The sequence below is a fragment of the Anoplophora glabripennis genome, unplaced genomic scaffold (assembly GCF_000390285.2).
Source record: "Anoplophora glabripennis isolate ALB-LARVAE unplaced genomic scaffold, Agla_2.0 scaffold719, whole genome shotgun sequence".
Classification (NCBI taxonomy): Eukaryota; Metazoa; Arthropoda; class Insecta; order Coleoptera; family Cerambycidae; genus Anoplophora; species Anoplophora glabripennis.
The window spans coordinates 39,120-65,299 of NW_019416803.1; the positions used below are offsets into that span (position 1 = coordinate 39,120).

At 31.9% G+C, this 26,180-nt stretch overlaps 2 protein-coding genes across 3 annotated transcripts in view; one reads left to right on the forward strand and one right to left on the reverse strand.

Annotated features, from left to right (window-relative positions):
* LOC108913634 (SUMO-conjugating enzyme UBC9-B) overlaps nt 1–16,028 on the forward strand; it is a 28,305-nt gene extending 12,277 nt beyond the window's left edge. Inside the window, exons 2-3 of the mRNA XM_018719208.1 lie at nt 11,771–12,039; nt 15,353–16,028. Coding sequence (XP_018574724.1) covers nt 11,772–12,039; nt 15,353–15,567 — 483 coding nt within the window. The 5' untranslated portion in view covers nt 11,771 and the 3' untranslated portion in view covers nt 15,568–16,028. The remainder of the gene's footprint in view (nt 1–11,770; nt 12,040–15,352) is intronic.
* A 4,894-nt stretch (nt 16,029–20,922) lies between these two features.
* LOC108913639 (vacuolar protein sorting-associated protein 13) overlaps nt 20,923–26,180 on the reverse strand; it is a 108,843-nt gene continuing 103,585 nt past the window's right edge. For both annotated transcript variants that reach the window (XM_018719214.2, XM_018719215.2), the window contains one exon: nt 20,923–21,589. In XM_018719214.2, coding sequence (XP_018574730.1) covers nt 21,398–21,589 — 192 coding nt within the window. In that variant the 3' untranslated portion in view covers nt 20,923–21,397. The remainder of the gene's footprint in view (nt 21,590–26,180) is intronic.

Below are 26,180 nucleotides of genomic sequence, written 5' to 3' on the forward strand. Positions count from 1 at the left end.
ACCTGTATTATGGCCACCTAGGTCGCCCGACCTAAACCCATTAGACTTTTTTCTGTGGGGTCATTTAAAAAATAACGTTTATTCAACACCCGTAAATAGTAGAGAGGAACTTCTGCTGAGGCTAACACAGAACTGTGACCATCTCCGCAATAATCACGGAATATTATTTCAAGTGCACCGGGAAAACATTCGTAGGATTAGAAAGTGCATTGAAGTACGGGGTGCTCATTTTGAACATCTACCGAAGTAACATTTAGGTACCTTTGTTCATTGTTGAATGTTCTTTGTTGCATGTCTTGTAAGTAAGTTATTTTTCAAATGTTATTTTTAATTGGTCACTACTTGCTCATAAAGTATAGCCAACCCGTTCAAAGATTTCTGGACTTGATAAAGTTAAAGAAATTAAATGCATGAAATAATATGTAAAAAAAATAAATTTTAATTGTTGTTGTATTTGTTACCAATTTTTTTCAAAACCGATTTATCTCGCAAACCGTTCATTTTTTCGAAATAAATAAAGAGTACCATTTTTAAAGAAAAACCTTCAGAGTATCTAATAATAATATTTTCAGTTTGATAAAATTACTTCTGTCAAAATTTTGAGAAAAATTGTGATAGGGCCAGTCCGTTTCTGGACACCTGATAATAGCAAAAAGTTGATTTTAGCATCAAATCGTAGAGCTCCATGTGTAATACAACGTACGAAAATTTTATTAAAATATACAGGGTGGTTTCAAAGTTATAACCCTAAACGTTAATTTCTAGGTACCCCTTTGACCCCCCATAACTCCGTTAGGGGGCACATTAGGAAAAAAAATTATAGGAAGGACTAGTTTTATTTTGACCTCCCCTATACACTCCCGAGAGATTAGGAGGTACTTACCGGACACCCTGTAGTTTAGGCCAATCAATTTATAAAATCAGTGATTTTGTGATAAAAATACTAGTAGCAAACGGACTGTGCCATCATATAAAAGACAGTCTGTAGATGTACAGATATGTTTATGTTTCCTATTCCAATTTACCATTAATTAATTTTTTATTAAACATCTTTATCTAATAAAAACGCATTTTTTTAGTTTTTTGCTTATAAAACCTAAACTAGCAAAGCAATCTGAATGCTAAAATGAGACAATTTATAGAGAATCGAAATACGAATAAAACGAAAGGTCGATCGATCCGGAACGAAAAGCCGGGAAAATAAAAAAATTGTTTTTTTTTTTAAATTCATTACTCCGCCATTTTTTAAGTTGACCCTGTGCACAAAAGTAGTGGATTATGTACTTTAAGTGAGCAGAAAGCAGGCGCTATCGAAATATTAGTTTTGGCACAATTGTAATTTAAATTTTGTGGTGCACTATTGTGCCACATTTCTGGATGTGTTTGACGTGGTCCGATTTTAATTTTTCATCCGGATTTTAAAAGTAAAGTTGTAATATTGCAAAACGTATATTTTAATTTTTCGATAAAATGATGCGAAATAGGTGAAAAATTCCGTCAAACATGCTCAAAAACGGCCAAGCGCAAGTACGCAGTCGAGTAGTGGGGGAAAATCAGGAGATGAGGAAATAATCTGATACGATGAGATCAACGGATCTCTAATACGATGAGATCAACAGATCTCTAATACGACGAGATTAACGGGTCTCTAAGTTCATCACGATGAGATCAACGGATCTCTAACACGATGAGATCAACGGATCTCTAACACGATGAGATCAACGGATCTCTGATACGAAGAGATCAACGGATCTCTAATACGATGATATCAACGGATCTCTAATACGATGAGATCAACGGATCTCTAAGACGATGAGATCAACGGATCTCTAATACGACGAGATCAACGGATCTCTAATACGATGAGATCAACGGATCTCTAATACGTTGAGATCAACGGATCTCTAATACGACGAGATCAACGGATCTCTAACTTCATTACGATGAGATCAACGGATCTCCGTGTAACCTGAGGACAGGTCAAGTTTCAGGATGGCCGAATGTAGGAAATTAGTCCGTTCGAAAATCGATGACCGGTGATGACGTTGAAGCCGATTGACTCTTATCAGCGCTCACATGCTTCCCTATGCATTTTTCTTGTTTTGGCTTTCGTCACGTCTTAGTTAACAATGTTATTAAGGAATCGAGAACGGAGATTCATTATATAGAGAGCGTTAGACGTCGACATATGTATTGTGCATATATTGAATATTTAATTAAAGTTACTTTTTATTGGATCACCTCGTATATTTTTAGAAAATATCTTATAATTGTGGAAGTAAAGTTTTTTTATTGTATCTTCTACTGTTATTGTTTTTATAAATTCTGCACTTTATAATTAACCAGGTTTAGTTTCTTATGTTACAGCAGTTATTTATTTATTATATTAAATAAGTACATAATTATTTAAGTTAAATGTTTTTCACATTGTGTTTGAAATTTGACACAAATTATCTACAATGTGTACCCAAAATTAATATGTAATAGAAAATAATTATTATATTCACATAGAGGGATATCGCTCCCAGTATGTAATCTTCTGGTGATATCTCAATTCTGCGGCCTCCCAAAATTTGTTGGGTACCATACATCAAATACTGAAAATACATAATACAGTTACGGTAACTTATGACAGAGATAAAAATGCTTACCACACAAAAAAGTACTGTTATTAGGCATGCAAAAATGAGGTATAATATATTCGAACCAGTAGTGAGAGCTATTATGGTGGCAAATATACCATAACTTAGGATTATGGACAATGATATGAGAATCATCATTCCATAACGTGTAATATCAAACTGAAAAATATAAAAACAAACTATTATAAATTTGTACATGTAGTACAGGGTGTTCCAATTAAAACTTCCCATCTGGAAAATATCGGAATTAAAAAGAAACCTAAGACACTCGATTTTTTTTTCAAGAGGGACACATTATGGCGTAAGTTTTGGTGTTTTGGAAACTACGCCTTAGGCAGAGGCGTAAAATACCCTTAAACTTTTTATATTTTAAAACTTTTTCATTTCTGCTCATGACGACATACGACTGTTTAAATTTTGGTTTGGATATGACAATAAAATCACTTAAAGAATAAGACCAAATATCAATGAATGAAAGAAAGTTATTTTATTAAATATTCAAATTGGTTTCCCTCTGCTTCCGTACAATAATAAAACTTTGCTCCACTTACGAAGGAACATTTCGAATCATTATGTTTAAATACATTTAAAGAGACATAATTTTTAATATTACTTGGCAAAGAGTTAAATTCTTTGAAACCTTTATAGAAAATTAGTTTTTTGCGCGGATGCTCTTTTTGCATGATTCAAATATAAGTAATTTACATTTCTTGTATCATAATTGTGTATTTCTCTAACATATTTTATAAACGGCTCGAAATAAGAAGGTAATTGATAATTGATTATTTTGTAAATAAAAACATGCTAAATATTTCAAACGTGATTCTACAGACATCCAATCCAACATGTTAAATATATGGGAGTACTTCTATTGCATCATAATATAATTCTCATTCCTCTATTTTGCAAAATTTGAAACTACTTTTGCACGTTACTGTCAAAATATGGTTGGATAGTTGTTTTATAAAGAGTAATATTTGTCATAATCGATAAATGTTGTGAAACTTTTGAAAAGAAAAAAAGTTTTTTATTATTTTATTTTTTATATATAATATATGATCTTTAAAACTTAATGTATTATCTAAATAAAATTCCAAATATTTAATATTTTTTACAATTTCGATATTGGTGTTGGCAATTGATATTTTTAAGTTATTTATATTAATTTTAGAATATTTATATTTAGTTGTAATTATCATCGCTTTAGTCTTATTAGTATTTAAACTTAGTTTATTGCAATTTAAATAATGTTCAATGTTTTATAGGTCCTGATTCATTCTGTCAATAGCCCCATTTAAATCAATATCCACAATTAAAGTATCATCCCCAAACAAATTAATAAAGCCGTTGGTAGAGTATAGTTTATAATATCATTTAAATACATTATAAATAAAATTGGTCCTAGGACACTGCCTTGAGGAACTCCAAAATTATTAATACATAATGGGTGTTGAGAATAGGTCGTACGTAATGAGAGTAATCAGGTAGCTGTCCTGGGTCACATTGTAATGGAACCAAATTTGTGTCTCAGGAAACTTGTAAGTACTTCAGGAAGTATCACCCATATAAAATTAATTTGGTACATTAATGAAGACGATCCTGATCACTGCAGCACTTCTATGAAAAAATGAGTGATCATGCTCGAAGGAATCCAAATTTTTTGTACTCAATCTGTTTTTCTGATGAATGTACATTCCAATTGGATGGTTGAGTCAAACGCCATAATTGCTGCTATTGGAATGAATGATAGAAATCCAAAAATTTTTCATGAAACTCAGCAGCATCCGAGGAAATTGAATGTTTTTTGGGCAGGCATACTGGATTTTCTTAATCAGAACCTTCCAAAACACTGAATAGGACGTAGAGATTCAATTTAGTGGCCTCCCAGATCGCTAAATCTAACGCCCTTAGACTTTTTGCTATGGGGGCATTTAAAGTTGAAAATTTAAGCAACACAACCGAACTCCCTTGAGTAGCTTCGTTGAATCGTTGAAGAATGTCATCAGATAACACCCGAATGTTCATTTGGAATTGGAGCAGAGATTTTATTGTATGGAAGCAGAGGGAAACCAATTTGAACACATAACAAATAATATTCTTGCATTCATTGATACTTTGTCTTATTTTTTAAGTGATGGTTTTATTATCTTACCCAAACCAAAATTTAAAACGTCGTATGTAGTCGTGAGCAGAATTGAAAAAGCTTTAAAATGAGGTGTCACTCAACATAGGGAACCATTTAAAGTTTATGGGTATTTTACGCCCCTGCCTAATGGGTAGCTTTCAAGACACCAAAACGCCACCTCTTGAAAAGAAAATTAACGTCTCAGGTCCTTTTTGTTTTTTTTTATTTCCAGGTGGGAAGTTTTAATTGGACCACCCTGTATACTGGAAACATGTAAAATGCGTTAATTCTAAATCAATTGTGAATCAGTGATTTTTAACATACCCAGTCCTGCCAAGCTAATATGGAAATAAGAGTACATATACCTCCTGTAGCTCCCATCGATATCATAACTATTTTAGTTTCATAATAGCAAGACACTGTTGCCATCACGTAGGCCATACATATTGTCTAAAACTATTTAATTTGTAGATATGTTTGTTGATTAATAAAGACTGTAAATCTTGATTTTGGTCCAAATTTTATATAATAATTGTATACCTACCATTAAAAATAACAGTATAAAGTTAATAGGGTATTTTCTCCTGGCCCGTATGTAACAGAATAATACAATCATTACAAAAATTAATGTGATTCTGAAACAATATAGATATGAATATGTAATAGTGACAATAATAAAAGATTTACATGACCGGTATCACCAGCAACCATTGGCGTCTGAGAAATTCCCTTGTGTTTTTTCTAAAATTGTATAAGATTTTTTCTAATGCAACACCTGACATAAATGGATTTTTTTTTAAATTTATTTTAATTCTAAATATGTTATTATAAAATTCTCATAAAATTAAGTTATATTTACTCTTTTGTACCAAATATCTGGGCATGCTAAAGACATAACTCATAGCTAGTAATTAATAAAAATTAAATCAACACATCAAGTTACGCTTTAACTACAAGGGTAGATAAAATATTTTAATTTTTTTATTGTTATTTATTCATATACAATTATTTTCAATTTTCATTTTCATTTGAGAGTAGGACACTGCAAGAATCTTCTATTCCATCTCTGAATATCTTCTTCGATAGTTTAACTTTTCTTGCCAACAGGGTGAGGGTCATATTTATACAGAAGTTACCTTTGACCTTTAGAAACACATATCGTTATGACGATTAAAATTTCTGGGTCTCACTCTCTGAGTTTGACCACTTTCAACATTAGTGTATTGGTGTTCAAAACTCACGTACTCTCTTAAATGTTGAACCAACCTTACAAACATCTTATTCAATACTTGTAAGTCGGAGTAATCTATTACTCCAATTGAATTAGATCATACAACCTAAAAATAAAAATAGTAGACATTTTATTGCACTTTATGACGGAGAAGGGTAAGTAGAATGATAGTATCAAAAAAGTAACTCGAAGGAAGTGACGCTAAGTTGGCAAATTGCAATTAAGTGGCAAAATTACGTGTTTTTTTCACTTTTTTTATTGTTCACGAAAATCTAGACAACCTATCAGAATATTACTTATTTTATGTTTTCGTCAATTAAATTATCTACAGTTTAAGGTACCTAGAGTAATTTTTCACTAATTTGTTAACTGTAAAATAAAGGTCGAACGCGGAAATATCAGTTTTCGAAAATTGCGCATTATAGCAAAAAGCGATGGATGTTGATGAAATTTATGGAAAAGACGGTCAATCCAATCCAATGACTAACATGTGTGCCAAAAGCCAATTCAATTGACCATGAAATTGTTTCTGCAGCTGTACTAAACGTTAATTTTAGAAGTTAATACCATAGATATACTTTCTAATTGATCCAAAGAAACATATCGAAATAGAAAAATTTCAAAAAGTTGAAATTAAGTTGCCCTTTACGAGTAACAAAGTAAGACGTGCAAAACAGTGTTATAAAAAAATTTTGCCAGGGTCAGACAGAAGCCGCTCGGGAACTCGCTCTTTTTGTATTAAATAGAGCTGATCTTTACAGCAATTTAAAAAAAAATAGAAATACCCTACGCCTCTTTGTCCCCAAGATAAATTTCTTTTATAGTGTTAATAGTTAATTGACTATTGGACGTATCGGACCGGGATGTTAGAGACAATTAATGAAAGGATTAAACTTTTATTTTCAGAAATTTTTACATTGACAGTTCATGTAATAAACGCGCTAGCAGCAGTAATATTTAACCCTAATGAACGGCCTACACGCGGAAGTGGGAGCGCCGAGACCAATCACGCGCGTGAACACCACCCTCGTCGGGCGCGAGATATTTCAATTCAAAATAGTCGCGCGTGCCGAGAGCAATGTTTACGCGCATGCGCGGGCACGGCGTTCCTCTGTTCATTAACATTAACTTTTACTGCTGTTAGCATGTTTATTACATGAACTATCAATGTAAAACTTTTTGAAAATAAAGGTTTAACCCTTTCTTTAATTGTCTCTAAAATTCCGCTCCGATACGTCCAATAGTTAATTAACAATCAAGGTTATAAAAAATGCTATCTTGGGAACAAAGAGGTGTAGGACACTTCTATTTTTTTTTTTAATTACCGTAAAAATAAGCTCTATTTAATGCAAAACATCGAATTCCCGAGCGGTTTTGTCTGACCCTGGGACAATTTGTTTATAACGCTGTTTTGCACATCCTACTTTGTTAGTTGCAAAGAGCTACTTAATTTCAACTTCTTGAAATTTTTCTGTTTCGAGACGTTTCTTTGTATCAATTATGACCTATATCTACGATATTCTAAAATTAACTTTTAGTAATTAAACAATTAGTTGCAAAAAACGAACCAAATTAATTAACAATTACCTGGAGCAACAATTTCACGGGCAATCGAATCGGTCTTTGCCATACATGTTGGTCTTTGGATTGACAGTCTTTTCCATAAATTTCATCAACATCCACCGCTTTTTGCAAAAATAATGCGCAATTTTCGAAAACTGGTATTTCCGCGTTCAATCTTTATTTTACAGTTAACAAATTGGTGAAATATAACTTTAGATACTTTAAATTGCGGGTAATTACATTGCCTACAACATAAAATGACAAATTTTCCGATAGGTCGTCTAGATTTTCGTGGGCAGTAAAAAAAGTGAAAAGACATGTATATTTGCCACTAATTTGCAATTTGCCAAACTAAGCGTTACTTCTTTCGAGTTACTTTTTTTATATTATCATTTTACATACCTTTCCTCGTCATAAAGTGCAATAAAATGTCTACTAATTATTTTTTTATGTTGAACTGATCGTCTTCTTGTGTACTTTGCCAACACCATCTCCTAAACCGATAAAAATGTATTCAAATTAAATAGTGATGACGTAGTCGAATATTCTCATTTCATACCAGGTGTAAAGACAGTCGGCGTATCCGCTTTCAAAATGCGGCATTGCAGCAGAACAGTGGTGGCCAACGTCTGTTGCACCTCGGAAATGTTTGGAAAATGATGCAATTCTGCTTAAATTTAAACTGTTCAGATTTTAATTATGTTATTTTATTTATTTTGGATTAATTTAGTCTAGCACCCATTCGCTGCTGAAGTGGCTCAATAAGAAAAAAGAGTGGAAACATACCATATTTCTGTACATCCCTATTTTAATTATCCTCAATCAACTGTATGTAGTTCAGCTGAACTAGGTCGATGTCGGAGGTCGTTGACACTGAGAATCACAAATTAAATACAATTGTTTGTAAAAACTTGAATCGATTTTAAAAAAATATTTCATATCAGATTTAGATTCGTATTCAAGGCAACATGTATTGTATTAAAAAAAAACTGACCCGCACTTAAAGTTACACTCTAGCTGCTGAAGATGACTTTCAGCTTCATAAACCCTAGACTATTATCAGATCAGCATCAGAATTTTCCAGCATTGCTGTTCAAAGCATCAGAAACAATGACCGTATACATTTCTGAACATTAAAAAATCGACATTTCTGCTGAGGCACTTTTTAGGATGCAAATCAACATATTTTCTGACAATATCCAAAATACTCACTATACATTTTTTGTTGGTAATACAAAATGATCGATCTTGCATAGTTTTGGTGTCATCAACATTAAAAGTTTCTAACTTGTATAATTCATTGGACCGGCATGCCCGAAACATACCCATTATAGCAAACAAGCTGTCATAGAAATTAATTCACTCACTCCTTCATTGTTCGTAAATTAAAACTTTTAATTTAAAATATTTCGTCTAATAAAACAAATAACTATATTTTTATTTTAGATAATAATTATTACCAGCTAGCTTGTCTGTGAAGTTATTTCTCTAGCATACTTCAGACATTGAAGAATATATATGACTTCATTTGATGAAAATTTTAGAAAAATGTATTGAATTATTATCACACTGATCAAATTAGATGGCATATCCTTTTTTATAACATTCATAAGTTTATTAATAGTTTCGTAATAAATAAATTAAAAGTCCTTATTAGGTCCGATTATCTTTTAGCTAAATTTGTTCAGTGTTTTTTTTTTAATTAAAACAATTATTACTCATATATGCAAAAAGCTATGAACCCAAATGTAAACAATATCTGCGTTGCAAGTATCAAGTACACCTTCCTGATAAATTTTTTTCTAATTTCTCTGGTACCGAATAAATTTCCTGTATCCCCCCCTCTATAAGGTGAAATTTGGCTTGTGTCCTGTGACATTCGATATACCTAGAAAAAACTGATTTGTCACTAAATGTGTATAATATTTTACGACAGGTCTTCTAAAGTATCTCCCTTCTGCAATACAAGTTTAAAATTCCTTACCACATTTGGTGTTTGATAATAAGGAGTTTGTCCTGGTATACCCTGATATGAAAATCTTTGAGGTCTTTGGTAATACTGATAAGAAGGAGGAGGTTGTCTTGCATAATCACTTCTTACTATTATTATATTATTTTGCCTTGAATTGTCTGGGTTATAAATGGTTGGGACATTAGCACAGGTCATTTCTTCTTCATTGGCAGTAACATATCTCTCCTCTTCCTTTTTTTGTCGTAATATGTTTTCGATCGAGTCTAACGAGTTGCTTTTAAATTTCTCAGATTCAGTTGCGACAATATTTGTCGATGTATGTGTATGAACAGTCGAGCATGCATAGGTTTCATTTTTTATGTATGTTAAATCAGTTAGCGATTTACTATTTTTACTTATCTTCAAGTTATTCAAAGTACCACTTAAGTTTTCAGGGGATTCTATTTTAATACTAACTGCTCTCTTTATGTCTTTTTTATCCAAATAATTTAAAGAATTACTACTTACAGTAGGTTTTTGTGTAATTTTGGACATAGCGATAACTATGCACTAATACTGGATGATGAAGACTCTTGATTAATGCTATTTCGACCAGAACCTTGTCATTAATCTATTCTCTTACCTTGTGTAATATTTATTTAATTCATCTATTTGACATCTATTTGACATGCTGTATAAAACATGGATCTAATAAGGTATACTAAATCTATGGTATAAAAGCATGGATGGTGGATGTTCATACTGAATTTTACTTTGTGGAATAGAGAATATACAAACAAAATTTGATATCTTTTTATTCAAACATCAGATATTTGTAATTACATCCGCAACAATGCATTTTTTATGGATTTTTTCTTACTTCAGTACTAGATTTAGCATCTTCGTACTGTGCACAAGATTCAGCACTGGCAAAGCTGCCATTTCCACTGATGTTATCAGCTGCAGTGTTTCCACTAGCTGCTGCTAAGGAAGAGTTGCTTTGTGCTGAATAAAATGCACTGCTGCTAGTCTTTACAGTTTCGCTTTGTGTATCTTCCACTGTAGCTTCTAGTCTGATTTCTTTCATTGAGAATTTGCTTGTAGGTTTCCTTCTTGTCTCATTTTCTTTCTCCTCATCAGATTTTTTATTTGAAGATGAATTTAATGGAACTGAATATTTGAATTTATTGACATTACTCATAATTTTGGTTACTCTGGCGGATGACGGATATTAATGACATTTGTGCAATTGAAATATTTACATTGATAAAATATGAGATAGACTTGTTCTTTGTATGGTATTACTGTACCGTAAATGAAATAAAGTCAAGAAAAAAGGAAAACTATTATTCTATCACATTATTTATTTTTCAGTTTGCCTTAAACTTTCAACATTTGTAATGTAGGTAGTAGCATTAAAAGTTAAATATTTCTTATCTTCTGATTCACAGACTGTTTCGTATATGTCCTGTCAAAATTTTACATTTTTGATTACTCCTTAGAGGTTTTGGCCATTTGTAAGTAGGTCTTTTTTGGCATGTTTTGTTCTTCCATGTTGTGGATGTTTTATTTTGTGCTTGGGTGGGGTTGTTCATTATCGTAAATTTTTTGTTGTAATTGCTTGTGATATTTTATTCTTTTTTAAATTAGATTAGCCTTTACTGGCTTATGGCCATAACGATCTTGCCTTAACTTAATGGGCAGCCCCATTAAGGATTCTCCTATTTTTTAGCTTGATTTGACCTTCAAAGAACCTTCAAGCTTGATTTCTATGTCATGGTCAAGGTTATCAACAAATGATCCCATTAACCCATAAAACTTTCAAGCAGAATCCGTCGTCATAAGTGCTTTCCCGAAAAATATCGCACAATCTTATTCAGAACCTTACTTGTCCTTAAAATAACCCTTTAGGGTCCCTTTGACCCATAAAGACATATTTGAACTTAAAATTTTCCGCTCTATCTATTTTCGGTGTTAGAAATACATCTATCATATCTAAAAACCTAGGTTGACCTTCAAATGAACAGACCTTCTTGTTCTGTATATATCTAAAGCTTTCACAGCATTCAACTTAAAAAAAAAACATCTGTTAAATTCCTACCTAAAAATAAAATTCTGCAATTTAGCAAACATTGGCAAAAGTACTACAGACCCAAAACAAGTATTAAGTAAAGAATTTGAGATGGTTTCTGCGGGTTATGAAAGCTAATTTTTTTTTTTTTTTCAAAATAATCAAACAAAGTTTTATTTCTTTCTAGGATGTCTGGCATCGCAGCGGCACGTTTGGCTGAAGAACGTAAAGCATGGAGGAAAGACCATCCCTTCGGATTTGTAGCACGACCTTCAAAAAACCCTGATGGTTCTCTTAATTTGATGAATTGGGAATGCTCTATTCCTGGAAAAAAGGGTACTCCCTGGGAAGAGGGTCACTACAAACTCAGGATGCTCTTCAAAGAAGATTACCCAACTAGCCCCCCAAAGTGCAAATTTGAACCACCATTGTTCCATCCAAACGTTTATCCATCAGGTACGTATTTGTCTTGTATACAGAGTCCAAAAAAATGGGTCATGCCGTTGACTATATTTAGGAGCATTTTAAGATACAGGGTCTCAAAGTTATAATTAGCTGCTCTTTTTATGTTTATTCAAGGTGACCAACTCCTCAAAGTGATAATCCGGGACACTTTTATGAAACCAAAAAAAAAAAAAAAAATTGTCAAACACGTTGCTTCATTAAATTAGACCACTAAAATAAAACTAGCTACGTAACAGGTGAAGATGTGTACCTGGCCTAGTATATGTACTTTATTTAAATTTATATTTTGTTTGGCTGTGAATAGCTTTTTAACGCTTTTTCGTTTTGAAATAAATATCTATAAAACAGGTAAAATTATTATGACATCTTGTTATAATTATAGACTTTACGGTCTCTATATTAAATTCAGTTTCTGAGATTTATTTCAGGTTATATAGCGAATACTATTGAAAACGCCATTCCGGTACAAATTGGTACGAAACAAATAAATCCGGTACAATTCCAGGGCACTTTATTTCCCGGCACACGTTCTAAAAACTGGAACCTGTCCCGGCCAATCCGGTACGGTTGGTCACCTTGGTTTATTGCCTTCTTCTGATTCAGAATAAAAACAACAACGAATAAATTATTGAATCAATTAACATTTTTCAATTAATCTTTTTCAGTCATCTAGATCTACTTTTCTTGTAACATCTTGTGTAAATATACTGACAATTTATTCATGAGTTAAAGCGCATATGTAGTTCGTGAATTAATACTACAATTGATTTATTCAAGTAGGATCTGGATTTACACTTCTAGACTCTATGAATTTTCTTACAGGGAGTTGTTATTTTTATTAGATAAAACGAGGAATAATTCAGATTCTACTTTGTAATAATTTCACTTTTTATGCAATAAATTTGTGAACAAATAACTTCATCTCACTATATATTTCTTGATACTTCTGAGCCATGTTTCAATATTTTATCCAACATCCAACAAATTACTCATTTGTGTTTTGATATTCAGTTAATTTAAATGACTAAAAAGTTCAGCCGTTTCAGTACTATAAGTAAAAAATAACAAACAGAACTTTTTCCTACACTAGACAGAATGTGATTTATTTTGATCATTAGGACGCAATGACTTGAATGTAAAAAGTATAAGTGAGGTATTTAGGTATAATTTAATTAAAAACGTATAATTTTATTCTATAAAATATGATTTTGTTAAATGTCACTATTTAAATTACGAGCCAGGTTATTTGCAAATTTTTAGCACCAAACCACTTATTTCTTATGGATTTTTCTGATTTGAAGCAACTTTCTGTGAACCACACAAATCTAAAATGGAAAAGTAAACGTAATTTTATTTTAAAACCAGCAGGGTAAATCTCAGGGTAATTTTTGAAAATTTTCCATATTCTATATTCAAACACCATTATCTCGAAAACGGTTAAAGATAGGTATAGGTTATGTTACATAAAAAATGATCAGAATTCCATGGAGAATTGAATAAAAATACAAAAAAGCGAGGTTTCCATTTAAAAAAGTTGGCCTTAATTTCATAACTTTTTTTTGGGCCACCCTGTATAAATGAAAATTGCTTCAGGAAATGCGCAAATAAAAATATAATTCGACGGGTCCAAGCGATTTTTCAAATAACGAACATCTGATTTTTGAATAAATATATTCCATACTTTTGCCGCTCACTGTATGTAGTAAAAAATAGTAAAAAGTTAAATACTTAAATATAAGTAATATTAAATATAAAACAAGATGTACACCAATACTAACATTGCTGATAAGTAAACACGAACAAAATAACACAATTAATATACTGATACATACATACATAGTATAATGACAATAAATCAATATATATTATTTTGAAAAAATTCTTTTAAAGTATAATATGCTTTCTATTAAAGAATTTTATTTAATTTTACCTTAATATCTTTGTACGATAAATTTTTTATACCTAGAGGTAATTTATGGGTAATGAATATGGGTATGTAGAATGATAATATCAAAAAAGTACCTCGAAAGAAGTGACGCTAAGTTGGCAAATTGCAAATAAGTGGCAATATTACGTGTCCCAGAGTCAGGCAAAAGCCTCTCGGGAATTTGCCCTTTTTACATTAAATTATTGCTTATTTTTACGGTAATTTAAAAAAAAGAGAAATCACCTACACCTCTTTGTTCCCAACATCTTTTTCAAAGGTCATTGCCACCAAGATTCGCAAACTAAAATGATTTAAAAAAGTATTTAAATAAATAATAACTATTAGTAAGCTATGCATCGCCAGTATTGCAAAAAATATATATTTTTTAATAATCAATGCTTTGTTTTCTTTGACATCCAAAAAATATGGTGACTATAAAATAATATGACGTAAAGTTATACAAAAGCAATATGTTTTTACAAAATTATTTTCCATTGCAGTTGCACTCTCTGTCACCTCTTTCGTTTAAATACAGTTGGATAAAACAAGGTAACAACATTGATAAGTGCACATATACAAGCAAGTTCAGGAGCTGCCTAATAACAGCATAAATAAAAATAAATTTAGGTGCTTTTTTAAAATGAATTGTCTATTTATTTAATTAAATAATATATTTCAGATTAATATTCTGGCGAACCCGCAACGGGAATTCCTCAAAACTGGCTCCCATTTAAAGTTACACCCTGTATATTGCAGATTTAATTTTGAATAAAAAAATTAATTCACATTTTAGGGTTTCTTGTTAATCAAAAATTAAACTTTTAGTGGTACCCTGTTGATATAATTTTTATGTAAAACAAAGTCTGCAAAAGCAAATAATACACAAAGTTAAGGCTTGTGGCAATTTGGATGTAAAAATATACAGGGTGTTTGTAAATAAGTGCAAAATATTTTAGGGGGTGGTTGCCGAACTTATTTTGTGAAAAAAGTTCATATAAATGTAGGTCGAAATATACTTCATTTCGAGGTTCGAAATATGCTTCATATCCGAGTGTTTAAATTTTATTATTTTATTTATTTTTGTTAATTCTGGTTGAAATTTTCATGGTTTGATGGGATCATACGATGATGACCTTTACCTTAGATGTCAAGCTTGAAGGTTTTTTGAAGGTGAAATCAAAGTTACAAAATCCTGTTTGGAGCCCCATTAAGTTAAGGCAAGATCGTTATAGCCCCAGTCAGTCCAGGCAAGATCGCTTCGACCCGGCTGGCCGGGTCATAGTGACTTTGCTTTGACTGAATTAATTCTTGAATAAATTGTCAGTGTTGAACAATCATATTTTGTATGTTAATCATAAAATTGATTTTTTCATGTAGGAACTGTTTGTTTGTCACTGTTAGACGAAGAAAAAGACTGGAGACCAGCCATCACCATAAAACAAATCCTCTTGGGCATCCAAGACTTGCTCAACGAGCCCAACGTGAAGGATCCCGCCCAGGCAGAAGCCTATACTATTTACTGCCAGAATCGGTTGGAATACGAAAAGAGGGTCAGAGCTCAGGCCCGTGCTATGAGCCACCAGGAAAGCTAAGGTTACGTACATGTAGACAGTACCGCTCGTCCCGGAAAAAGTCACAGTGAAATGGTTTTTTGTCTTCTAAATGGCGAATGAAAATCAGACGAGAACTCTAGACGTGTGACATTTTTAGGAACTGACGGAAATTTTAAATTTAAGTATTATTATTATTGAAGGAGTTTCACCTTATTATTTTTGTATCACTTTCTTTTACTTCTTTACAATATAGAATTATAATTGCTGGTCTTGTTGTAATCTTATAATCATCTCTTTTATTCAGTAGGTTTAATTTATTCTTAGTTTCTTTGTGAAGTATAATAATAGCATTAAAAATTATCATTAAATGTGTAGATTAAAAGTTTTACTTGAATATTTTTATCTGGCGTAATTGTTCCTCACATCATCTGACTACGAGATTTTGTTAGAAATTCTGTAAAATTTTTGGAAAATAAACCTTTTTCGTAATCTGTCTTAAACTGTTGTTAGATTATGTAGTCCAAGCGAATTAGTTTATTCTTAAATCGGGCCCAAGTCGAATTTTATGGGCTTAAGGCGGGCGTTTTTAATCTTTAATGAATTTTTTGTCCAATTGTTTAAAAAATCTAAGCAAGTTAGAAACGATATCTCTTCACTGTACTACTCATACAAGTTTTCTCCAGGGTGTGAGACAACTGACAACACATTTTAAGTAAGGAAAAAAAAGGATATTTTTTTTATCTTACATTTCCTGAACAGTTGAACATACAGATAAATGCGTACGGTATTATAAACATAGTCACACCCAGCAGAATGCTTTTAGGATACTATTTACACATGAATTAATAAGAATTATTGAGTAGTTTTATAAATCAATTGGTCAAAACAGGAAAGGTACATGTTCTGATGTTTTATATCATCCGTCATCTTTTCATGCCGAACAATTGAAGGAATCCTTCGTATTTCAATAGTTTGGATACTGTCGAAAAGAGGGCGATAGTCACAGTTATCGTTCTAAGGTATTTTTTGCCAAGCCAGAGTCGGACTAACTTCAATATGTTTGAGTTGTATTTGCGCCGATTTTAGATAATATAAAAGAATGCGATGGCAATGCTTGTTTAAATGGGAATATTAAGCTTTGCACGTAAACTAATCGTAATAATAAAACTGTTATTCCGAGTTCTTACGAATACTGTTAAATAGTAGTAAGTACGTTAAAAAATTACAATTCTGACAACTAATAATTAGTCTGTAAACACAAATAAATTAGAGTAATAATAATAATTAGGCAATTGCCATTCGGTGTCAGTCAGATTGTCTAAACTAAAATGGAGCATGATAAGATAATTAAAATTTCCTACACAGTGGCAATTTTTTTAGAAGCGGGGGTCAGTGCCTCCCTAAGATTTCTCTAAGATATTTTTTACAATTTGATTTTTGTATGTTTTACTAGTTTTTAGATCCAATGTAATTTTAGAAACCATAATTAATTTTAAACATAGAATTTTGTATGTAATAATTACTGTTGCTTGTTGAAGAGTGAATTGTTATTATTACATTTTTCTTGAGAAGCAAGCCAAATGAGTTCCCCCAAGATTTCTTAAAAATGTTTTTTACAATTGAATTATCTGATTGCATGCCTTATTAGTTTTTAAATCAAATGTTTATAATTAGCCTCTGTTTAAAAAGTGATTGATTTATGTAGATACTTTACAATTTACAACACATTTTAAAGCAAATGATTCGTGCTCGCATCGTCACAATGAAATACGAAAGAATACGGAAAGTGCAGGTGCACAGATACAACTCGCCGACATGCCTCCGTTAAAGTGTTTTTAGAGGTGTTAAAACAAATGGCATGTTTTTATGACAGAGTACTTATTATTAATGTAGGTCAAGGAGCTGACATATTTGTTAAATAAATAATATAAATAAATTCTAAATTGTGACAACTGGAGGCAAATATGCTGCGAGCAAATGAAATTATGAATGACTAATTACAAATATTTTGTAAATATGTGTCTTATTTGATCATACCAGTTAGATTTTGTTTACAGTTATTTTTGGTTTTACTATAACTGTGTTTAATTATTTGCCTAATTAATAACGATTATATATACTCGTAGTATCAGTATTTCGTACTTTTTTGTGTGATATTTCTGTATAATTATTACAACAGAAAGATATCACAATATTTTTTTAGTGAATGGTACAATAGTTCGGTGACTCAAAACTTGTGAACGTCTGTCGTTGCAAACCGACAGCGTTTGGCCGAAGGCGACTACAAAAATTTGTTTTTTTCAAACACTCCTTGATTTGTACCACTTGCAGACTAGGAATACAATTTGACAACAAAAGTGAAATGGTAGACAAAAATGTCGGTAGCGTTTCTTAATTACCACCAATAAAAGGGTTCCGCCGTAAACATCGTAGCGGTCTGTGAGTGCAAGCCAGATGGGTACAGGCTTGCAAACGCGCAGGGGACGGAGAAGGATATATTATTCAATTTAATACATTGGAGACATGTTTAGTGGCTCTGTAAACAGATTTGTATGAAAATAAATATACGCATACGCAAACATATATTTTATTGAAACTTAACATTCAGTAATAAATAAATTAAACATTGTACACTCTGAAATAAAAAATATGAACATTTTGCCGCTTTAAGGGCAAAATGTTCTTTGTATTAATCGGAAGTGTATACACATTTCATTCTTTTCTAATGGCGTGTCTATAAACTTGTCATGATGCATTTTTTAACTTATAATCTGCGTACGTCCAGATGTTCATTTAAAATTTTATTTATGGTCCATGCAGAAATATTAAGGGTTTCATGGATCTGTTTATACACTGGGCACAGAAATTAAGGGATATTAAAAGAATCGCAAAATTTTGGGTGATTTTCAAAGAGCTGTAACTTGGAAGGAAATAGTCATAGAGAATAAAAAAAAGGAAATTGAAGCTTCAAATTTCTGGAGTTTAAAATTTTCTAGCATTAGCAGTTTTTAGTAATTATAAGAAAATCAACAAAAAAATAATTGCAAATTTTTGTTTTTTTTAAAAAGGCCTATGGACTTAATTTCACCAAAAGGCTCTTTTAGATATGTAATTTAATTCTATTCAATTTGAGCGGTTCCGGAGCCCTGTACGATGATTTATCGCTGAGTTATCATCGATCAAAGCAAAAAAATTTTTTTGACTGGCAATTAATTACTCGGGAAATAATGGTCGTACAGAAAATCAAAGCAGGGTTTTGAAAACTAAACTATTCTCTACAATTCGTAAGTAATGATTGGTTTTTGATAAAAAAAAATTTTCGAAGTGAAGTTGGTTCAAAAAAAGTTAAAAATTGCATAATTAGGGATATTTGAATAACGGCTTAACTTTGCAAATAATGAATAAACTAAAGATATTGACTAACTTTTCAACATCAAAATATCCTAGACATCCTGATAATTTTCAAAACACGGCGATTTTTTGTTCCTAGTACCCGGAATGTTTATCGTTTTTGTTGAAAATCAATGTAATAATTTTTCTTTTTATTAATTTTTAAAGTTAAAAATGTTTTTTTAGCAATACACATTTTCTCGATCATTTTCATTTTAAAAAATTTTTCAAAAATTTGAAAATGAAAAGATTCCTCATGCTTGTATGCTTGGTCGCAGCGTTGCCAGACGTCCCGGTTTTGGCGGGACGTCCCCATTTTTAACGTAAAATTAAATGCCCGTTTTCCCGATCTTTTTTTGTTTTTTTTATTTAGGCTTCAATTATATTCTCCAGGTTTATTAAGTAGATATTTCCTGATTACGTTTTTTTCCTTTTTTTGACATCGATTTCTTCGAAAACAATTTGTTTCCCAGATATTCTGAGAGACCTTTTTTCCGGGTCTGTCATGAAATAGATCTGGTAACCCTACATATGCACTTAATTTGAAACTCGAATAAAAAGATAAGTAGTTAAAAACTATTGATTATGTTTTTTTAGTATGTCCCGTTTTTGGGCAAAAGAATCCCGCTTTTTTATTCAAAAGAATTCAAAATCCCGCTTTGTCCGAAAAAAAATTGGCAACGCTGGCAGGTCGTGAGGTTCAAGGATTTCGGTGATGTACCTTTTGGTAGTCAATGTTCCGGGGCTAATTATCAACTGAGTTTTGGTATTAATGGATACGCCTGCCCATTCCATAACTAAACCGCAACTGGCCACGTAAAATTATCAGTAAAAATTTTGAAAAAAATAAGAAAGGTTTTTTGATCAAGAAAATATGTATTGCTAAAAAAAACATATTTAACTTAAAAAATGAAAAAAAGTGAAAAATTACATATTACATTGATTTTCTCCAAAAATGTCAAATTAAACATTCTGGGCACTAGGAAGCAATTTTTTCAACCAACATTTTCACTGAAAATATTTTTTTTATCAAAAACCAATAATTATGACTTGTACAGGCACTACTCTGCAGTTTTCAAAACCTTGCTTGGATTTTTTGTACGACCATTATTTCCCAAGTATTGATTGCCAAAGTCAAAATTGATTTTTTTTGCTTTGACGATAACTCAGCGACAAATCATCGTACAGGGCTCCGGAACTGCTCAAATTGAAGGGAATTAAATTACATATCGAAGAGCCTTACGGTGAAATTAACCAAAAAAAAAAAAATTTTGAGTCCATGGACATTTTTAAAAAGCAAAAATTTGTAATTTTTTTTTTTTTGTTGATTTTCTTCTGATTACTCAATAACTGTTGATGTTAAAAAATTTTTAACTCCAGATCCGAAAACTAGAAATTTGAAGTTTCAACTTCCTTTTTTTTATTCTCTCTACGACCATTTCCCTCCAAGTTGAAAATCACCCAAAATTTTGCGATTCTTTTAATATCCCTTAATTTTTGTGCCTAGTGTATGTGATTTGGCGGTCTTCGCAAAATTAGTTTTTGAACAGCGGCTATTTCAAGTGTAGTCACTTCGCTCGGCCGGCCCGGACACGGATTGTCCTAGAGGATTGAATTAGAATTAAAAAATGTCTCTTTGAAACTGTTTGTACCATCATTCGACAGTCCTGAGGGATGGCGCACTGTCACACAATAAACGCTTCGTTTCTTTGTAGCACTGGTGCCAATACGGCTCACGAGAAAAATTATAGCACGAATTTGCGCATGTTTACGTCCTATTTACTCATCAATGCCGAGGCAGCTACTGACAAGTTTTGACGCGTAAACTTGCTTTTGACATTGTGCCGAACTACAAGACTTACTGAGCGACCTCCATATTGTCAACTTTGATCTGGTGGCAAATTTGAATGTCATCATTTACGCTTAAGCAATCCATGTAGCCCAGTTGTTTTACTGGGTATATCGATGAGGAACGTGGTTAGAATTTATAAAATAAACTGCACTTAAAAGAAAAATATATTTATCCCAAAAAACAAGTACAAAGCAATAACACGGTATAAGTAATAATAACGATTATAAAACATTTCAAATCATGAAAAAAATGTATATTTACTCTAAAAAAAAACAAGTAGGAAGCAGTAAAGCAGTGCAGATATAAAAAATTATATAAAACATTCTGAAACGTGACCAATAAAAAAATATGTATATTTTTAATTGTCAGACTAGTCCGTCTATTCAATTTGTACGTTTGAATGAAACCTACGAAAAATAAATTGTCTCTAAGTTGGAGCCCTACTCATAAAAATGTTACTGATAAAAAAATGAAGTGCAGTCAATTAAAAAAATACGTTACTATTATTAGAAATATGACTAGCTTACATTATTCATATAATAAATACTTTCAGTAGACTTTCAACAGTTTATAAAGAATATAAATTATAATTTCATGTAGGAGATGTATTAAAGCTAAGCGGTACATTTAATTGCCTCTCAAAGATTCAATCTTTAAGCATATCTCCTCTTTTTCGGCAGGATCCCCTATTAAAAGTGTCTTTGTGGCATCGCTGGAACCGAAAAGTCTCTTTTTCTTCTCAGAGGTAGTTATTAGGACTCCTTTAGGCACAACTTTTGGTGCTTGTGGAAGCTCATCCCAAGTATATGCCCATTCGATCTAAAAAATGTTTCATACTTACACAAATATCAAACCGAAGAACAATTTTTACAATTATAATGTAATGACGTCGATGAAGTGCACATATTATTTTCCTTTCGTAAAAATTACATTTTATTCAACTAATTTAAAAAAAGATCAGGTTTGAACAGAAAATATAGAAATACGTTTAGGATATTTTTTTATTAAATTAATACTCTCTCATTATGCTGGAAAATTTTAACAAATTCTGTTAAGTGACATGAGGCTCCGCCTGAATATTAATTTTTCTACAATGTTTATATGAATATTTTATGCAGACTGCTTAAAGCTGCTGTAAAGCCAGGAATTTCATATCATACATACAGGCTGTCTACTATAAGAGAGTCACTCCTATACAGGGTCGGAAAGTCCCCATGGTTCATCGGCCGTTACGTGAGAACGATAAAGTAAGTCATAGAAATCTGTGCGATAGAGAAAGATGGCTATAATGAAGGCGTCTAATAGTCACCGCCCATTTCGCCCTTCCATAAATAAGATCCACTTCTTATCGCTCTCACGTAACGGCCGATGAACCATGGGGACTTTCCGACCCTGTATATCTCGCTAATACACGGTACACGTCAAAAATATTTATATGTTTTTTGTTGCATTTTTTGAGGCCTCGATGCATGTGAAAACAAATTTGAGATCCATGGCCAACTTTATGAGTAATTATAAAAAAAACGGAAAAGTACTGAAAGTTTAGAGCCGTCTAACTTTTTTACTTTAAGAGATAGAGAAAACTTATTTTAATAAAATTTCATGGCAAATTTGATATCTTTCATCTGGAGGACAAAAAATGCTTGTTTTTTCCTCTTTCATGCGATGTAGGTACTAAATATATTACATTTCTTATAATTTTGGTATCAAAAATGTAGGTTAATGTAGAAATTGATTTAAACATGCCAACTACAAAAAAATTTAATGAATATAATGTACTTCCTTTAAGCAAAGAATCAGCAATGTTTGGCACCCATCAGTTTACCATCATAGAAGTAAGGTCCTATGATTTTTGTATCAAGAATTCTAACTCAAATATTTACTGAAAACCTCTGTTCAATTCTTCTACATATAAAAGAATCTTCACTTTTTATTTCTTGTCATTACCTACACTTACAGTTTTTCCGAAGTCAATTGAAGAACCTATAATTTCAAGGTATGTACCAGGCTCGGTCGCTAAGCAGCAACTCGGCATTGAAATATTTGAAAAACTTGTTCCCATATTTATTTAGTCATACCCATATACATATAGGTCTGGTCGAACTAAACGTGCATGTGGTAGAAATTTATACGACCAGTTGAAGAATGCGAGCGCGGCCAAAGGAAAATGAGCACCGTTGTATTGGGCTTCTGTGCAATAAATCACAGCAGTCGACAAGTGGTTCATAAATTGCGCAGCAGTGCAGTGCAGTAGCGAGGAATTTGGTGTGAATCAGGCAGTTTTAATTTATTATAGACACCTATCAATCATTCATATTACAATTGCAAAAGGGAGAAATAAGAGGGATATTTTGTTTACTAATATTATTACAACATGGCATTTTGGAGACCTTTTGAAACGGAACAAAACAAAATTTACCACCAATACAATAAAATTGTTTGAGGACATAAATAATTAAAATATGTTGTTGGCCAAATCAACATATAATAGAAATTTTCTACACATTATATACAAATTATAATTTTTTATCTTCAGCAGAAAATTTTTTTAGGGACGCCTATGACTCATTAAATTTTATTACCAGATGTTTTTTTGCATATTCAACTGACTTCGGAAGGACTATACAATATGTGAAAATATTATTGTTACAATATGTGAAAATATTATTATTTCAGAATTATAGTTTTTCAAATCACAGTAAACTGTAACAATTTTCAAACCAACAGTTATGTATAAACTGTAACAATAAACAATTTATTAAATGCGGGGTATAGATGCAAAACTCACATTATCCATAATTTTTCGAAATAGAGTTAGTGACACCATCTTGTTCATCGTGTTGAACTACACCATTTTAAAGTTTAGAAGTGGTACAAACTTGCATTTTCGTATTTATTTTTAAATTGTGGAATTTGTGAATTGTGTCAAAAGTCACATTCTCCTACAATCTGAAGTTGCCAAAACTCACATTATCCATATCCACCAATGAAAAAGCTTAAAGCAATAAACCAATATGGCCGATTGCCTAAGGAGAATGTGAGTTTTGCTTTCCTAGATGGTTGGTTCCGTGTTTTTCTCTATTATGTAAAATAATTTGGAGCAAACCTACCATTATCCAAAAAGTTGTATCAAAACTCACATTATCCAAACTTTAACTCACTTTCTTGGAGTCAAATATTGTTGTGCTGTCATTTCACCAATTAAGAAGCAAATTTAAAGTTCTAATACAAATACTAAAAAAAAATTCAGAGCCATAAGTCACTTGAAAAGTAAGAAATCAGTTATTTCTTCTTCCTGAAAAATTTTAAAAAGTGGATGTGAGTTTTGCATCTATACCCCTCAAATAAAGACATTACTGGGATAACACGTTTCGACGCTTTAGTACGAAAACATGCTATCTCAGATTTCGGTTGGAAAACATGCTATCTCAAATTTCAGTTGGAAAACATGCTATCTCAAATTAAGCTTGGAAAACATGCTATGCTATCTCAGTGTGACTAGAAATTTAAGTTGGCACATTGAATGATTGAAATCGTGCATTTATAATAAACTTATATAATAACGAGCGTTCAAATAAAAACGTGGTCAAGTTGGTTCTGAAAATTTGGACGTAGGGCGTAGCGTATAGCAAATGAACTTAAACGTCATCTGTCAAAGCGCTATATCGCCGCTATCAATTTGAATATTTTCGTTTTAAAAAGCGTTTAAAATGGTGTTTTCTCAAGAACAAAAAGTGTTTATCATAGAGTCCTACTTTAGAAATGGACGCAAGATTGATGGAATATGGAAGTATTCTATTGAGGAATGTTTCATAGAATTTCAAAATCAATTTCCCGGCGTTGTTGAGTACAAAATTTTTCAAAGTGCAGTTCAGCGTTGTGTTAATGTTTTTCGTGAAACGGGCAGTGCAACAAGAAAAGAAGGAAGCGGCCGACCTAAAAAGCGGACTGAAGAATTAAAAGAAAATGTCCAACAAATAATGGAAAATGCGCCAAGAACTTCTGTACGTGTTTTATCACAAATGGTGGGAGTATCAGTTGGTACCTGCCACACAGTGTTAAAAAAAGATTTGCGTTTGTTCTCCTATCGTTTAACTTGTCAGCAAGAACTTCATGAAGTTGATTTTCTGCGACGGGCTGTATTTTGTGAATGGTTTTTAAACAACTACGGTGAACTTCATAATATCACCTTTTTTTCTGATGAAGCCTGGTTTCATTTAAGTGGTTACGTAAACTCACAGAATATGAGAATGTGGTCTTCTGAAAAACCAGATAACTTTTTTGTCGAGGGCCCTCTACACGCTCAAAAAATTGGAGTTTGGTGTGCTCTTAATCGAAGGAGGATTTATGGACCTATTTTTTTTAATGGTACTCTTACTGCACAAAGGCATAGAGAAGAAATTATCGCTCCTTTTGTTAACCAGCTGGAAGAAAACGAAATTACAAACTTTTACTTTCAACAAGATGGCGCAAGGGCACATACGGCAGGCGAGACGATGAATTTGTTGAGGGAAGTTTTCCAAAATCGACTAATAAGTCTCAATGCTGAACATGAATTTCCACCGAAGTCATGTGATATTACGCCGTGTGATTTCTTTTTGTGGCCTTACCTTAAAAACACTATTTTTGAACTGCCTATTCCTGATTTAAACCATCTGCAGGCTCGACTTATAGACAAGATTCGTGAAATTAACAATACCCCGAGCATCTTAGAAAATGTCTTTAATTCTTTGAGGAACAGGTGTGAAAAGTGCTTGGAACAAGGAGGGGGACACTTTCAGCAGCTGCTTTAAATTATTGTTATAACAAGGAGGGGGACACTTTCCGCAGCTCCTTTAATTGTTTGTTATTGTTATCACGATTATTCTTTAAAATAAAGTTATATAGTCATTAACGTTATTGAAACTGACAGCTGCTATACAGCTCGTTAAGAAATGAGGTTAAGTTGGTCGCTATAAGCTACTCCCTACGTCCAATGTGTCAGAGCCAACTTCGACCACGTTTTTATTTGAACGCGTTATATTTTTAAAAAAGTAAGGACTGTTTATGTTCAGGTACACTATTTATTTTTTTTATTCAACATTTTTCAATTAATTTTGTTAAGTTACTATTATAAACGACAAAATTGTTAATTAAAAAATAGAATAATATGCAGTATGCTGCAACACGTACATTACTCGACATTTTTTGAAATAACAAATTATAAAAAAAATAGTGTATACCTTAATATATAAAAATGTTTGTTATTACAAAAATTATTAGATTTTTTTCATATAAGTTTGCTTTGATAAAAAAATTAATAGCGCACTCTTACCTGATTTATAGTCACTACTCTAACTTTTGTTAATAGAGTTAACATAATAATCAGAATATAAATATAATGTAGAAAGTTGAATGATATGTATACATA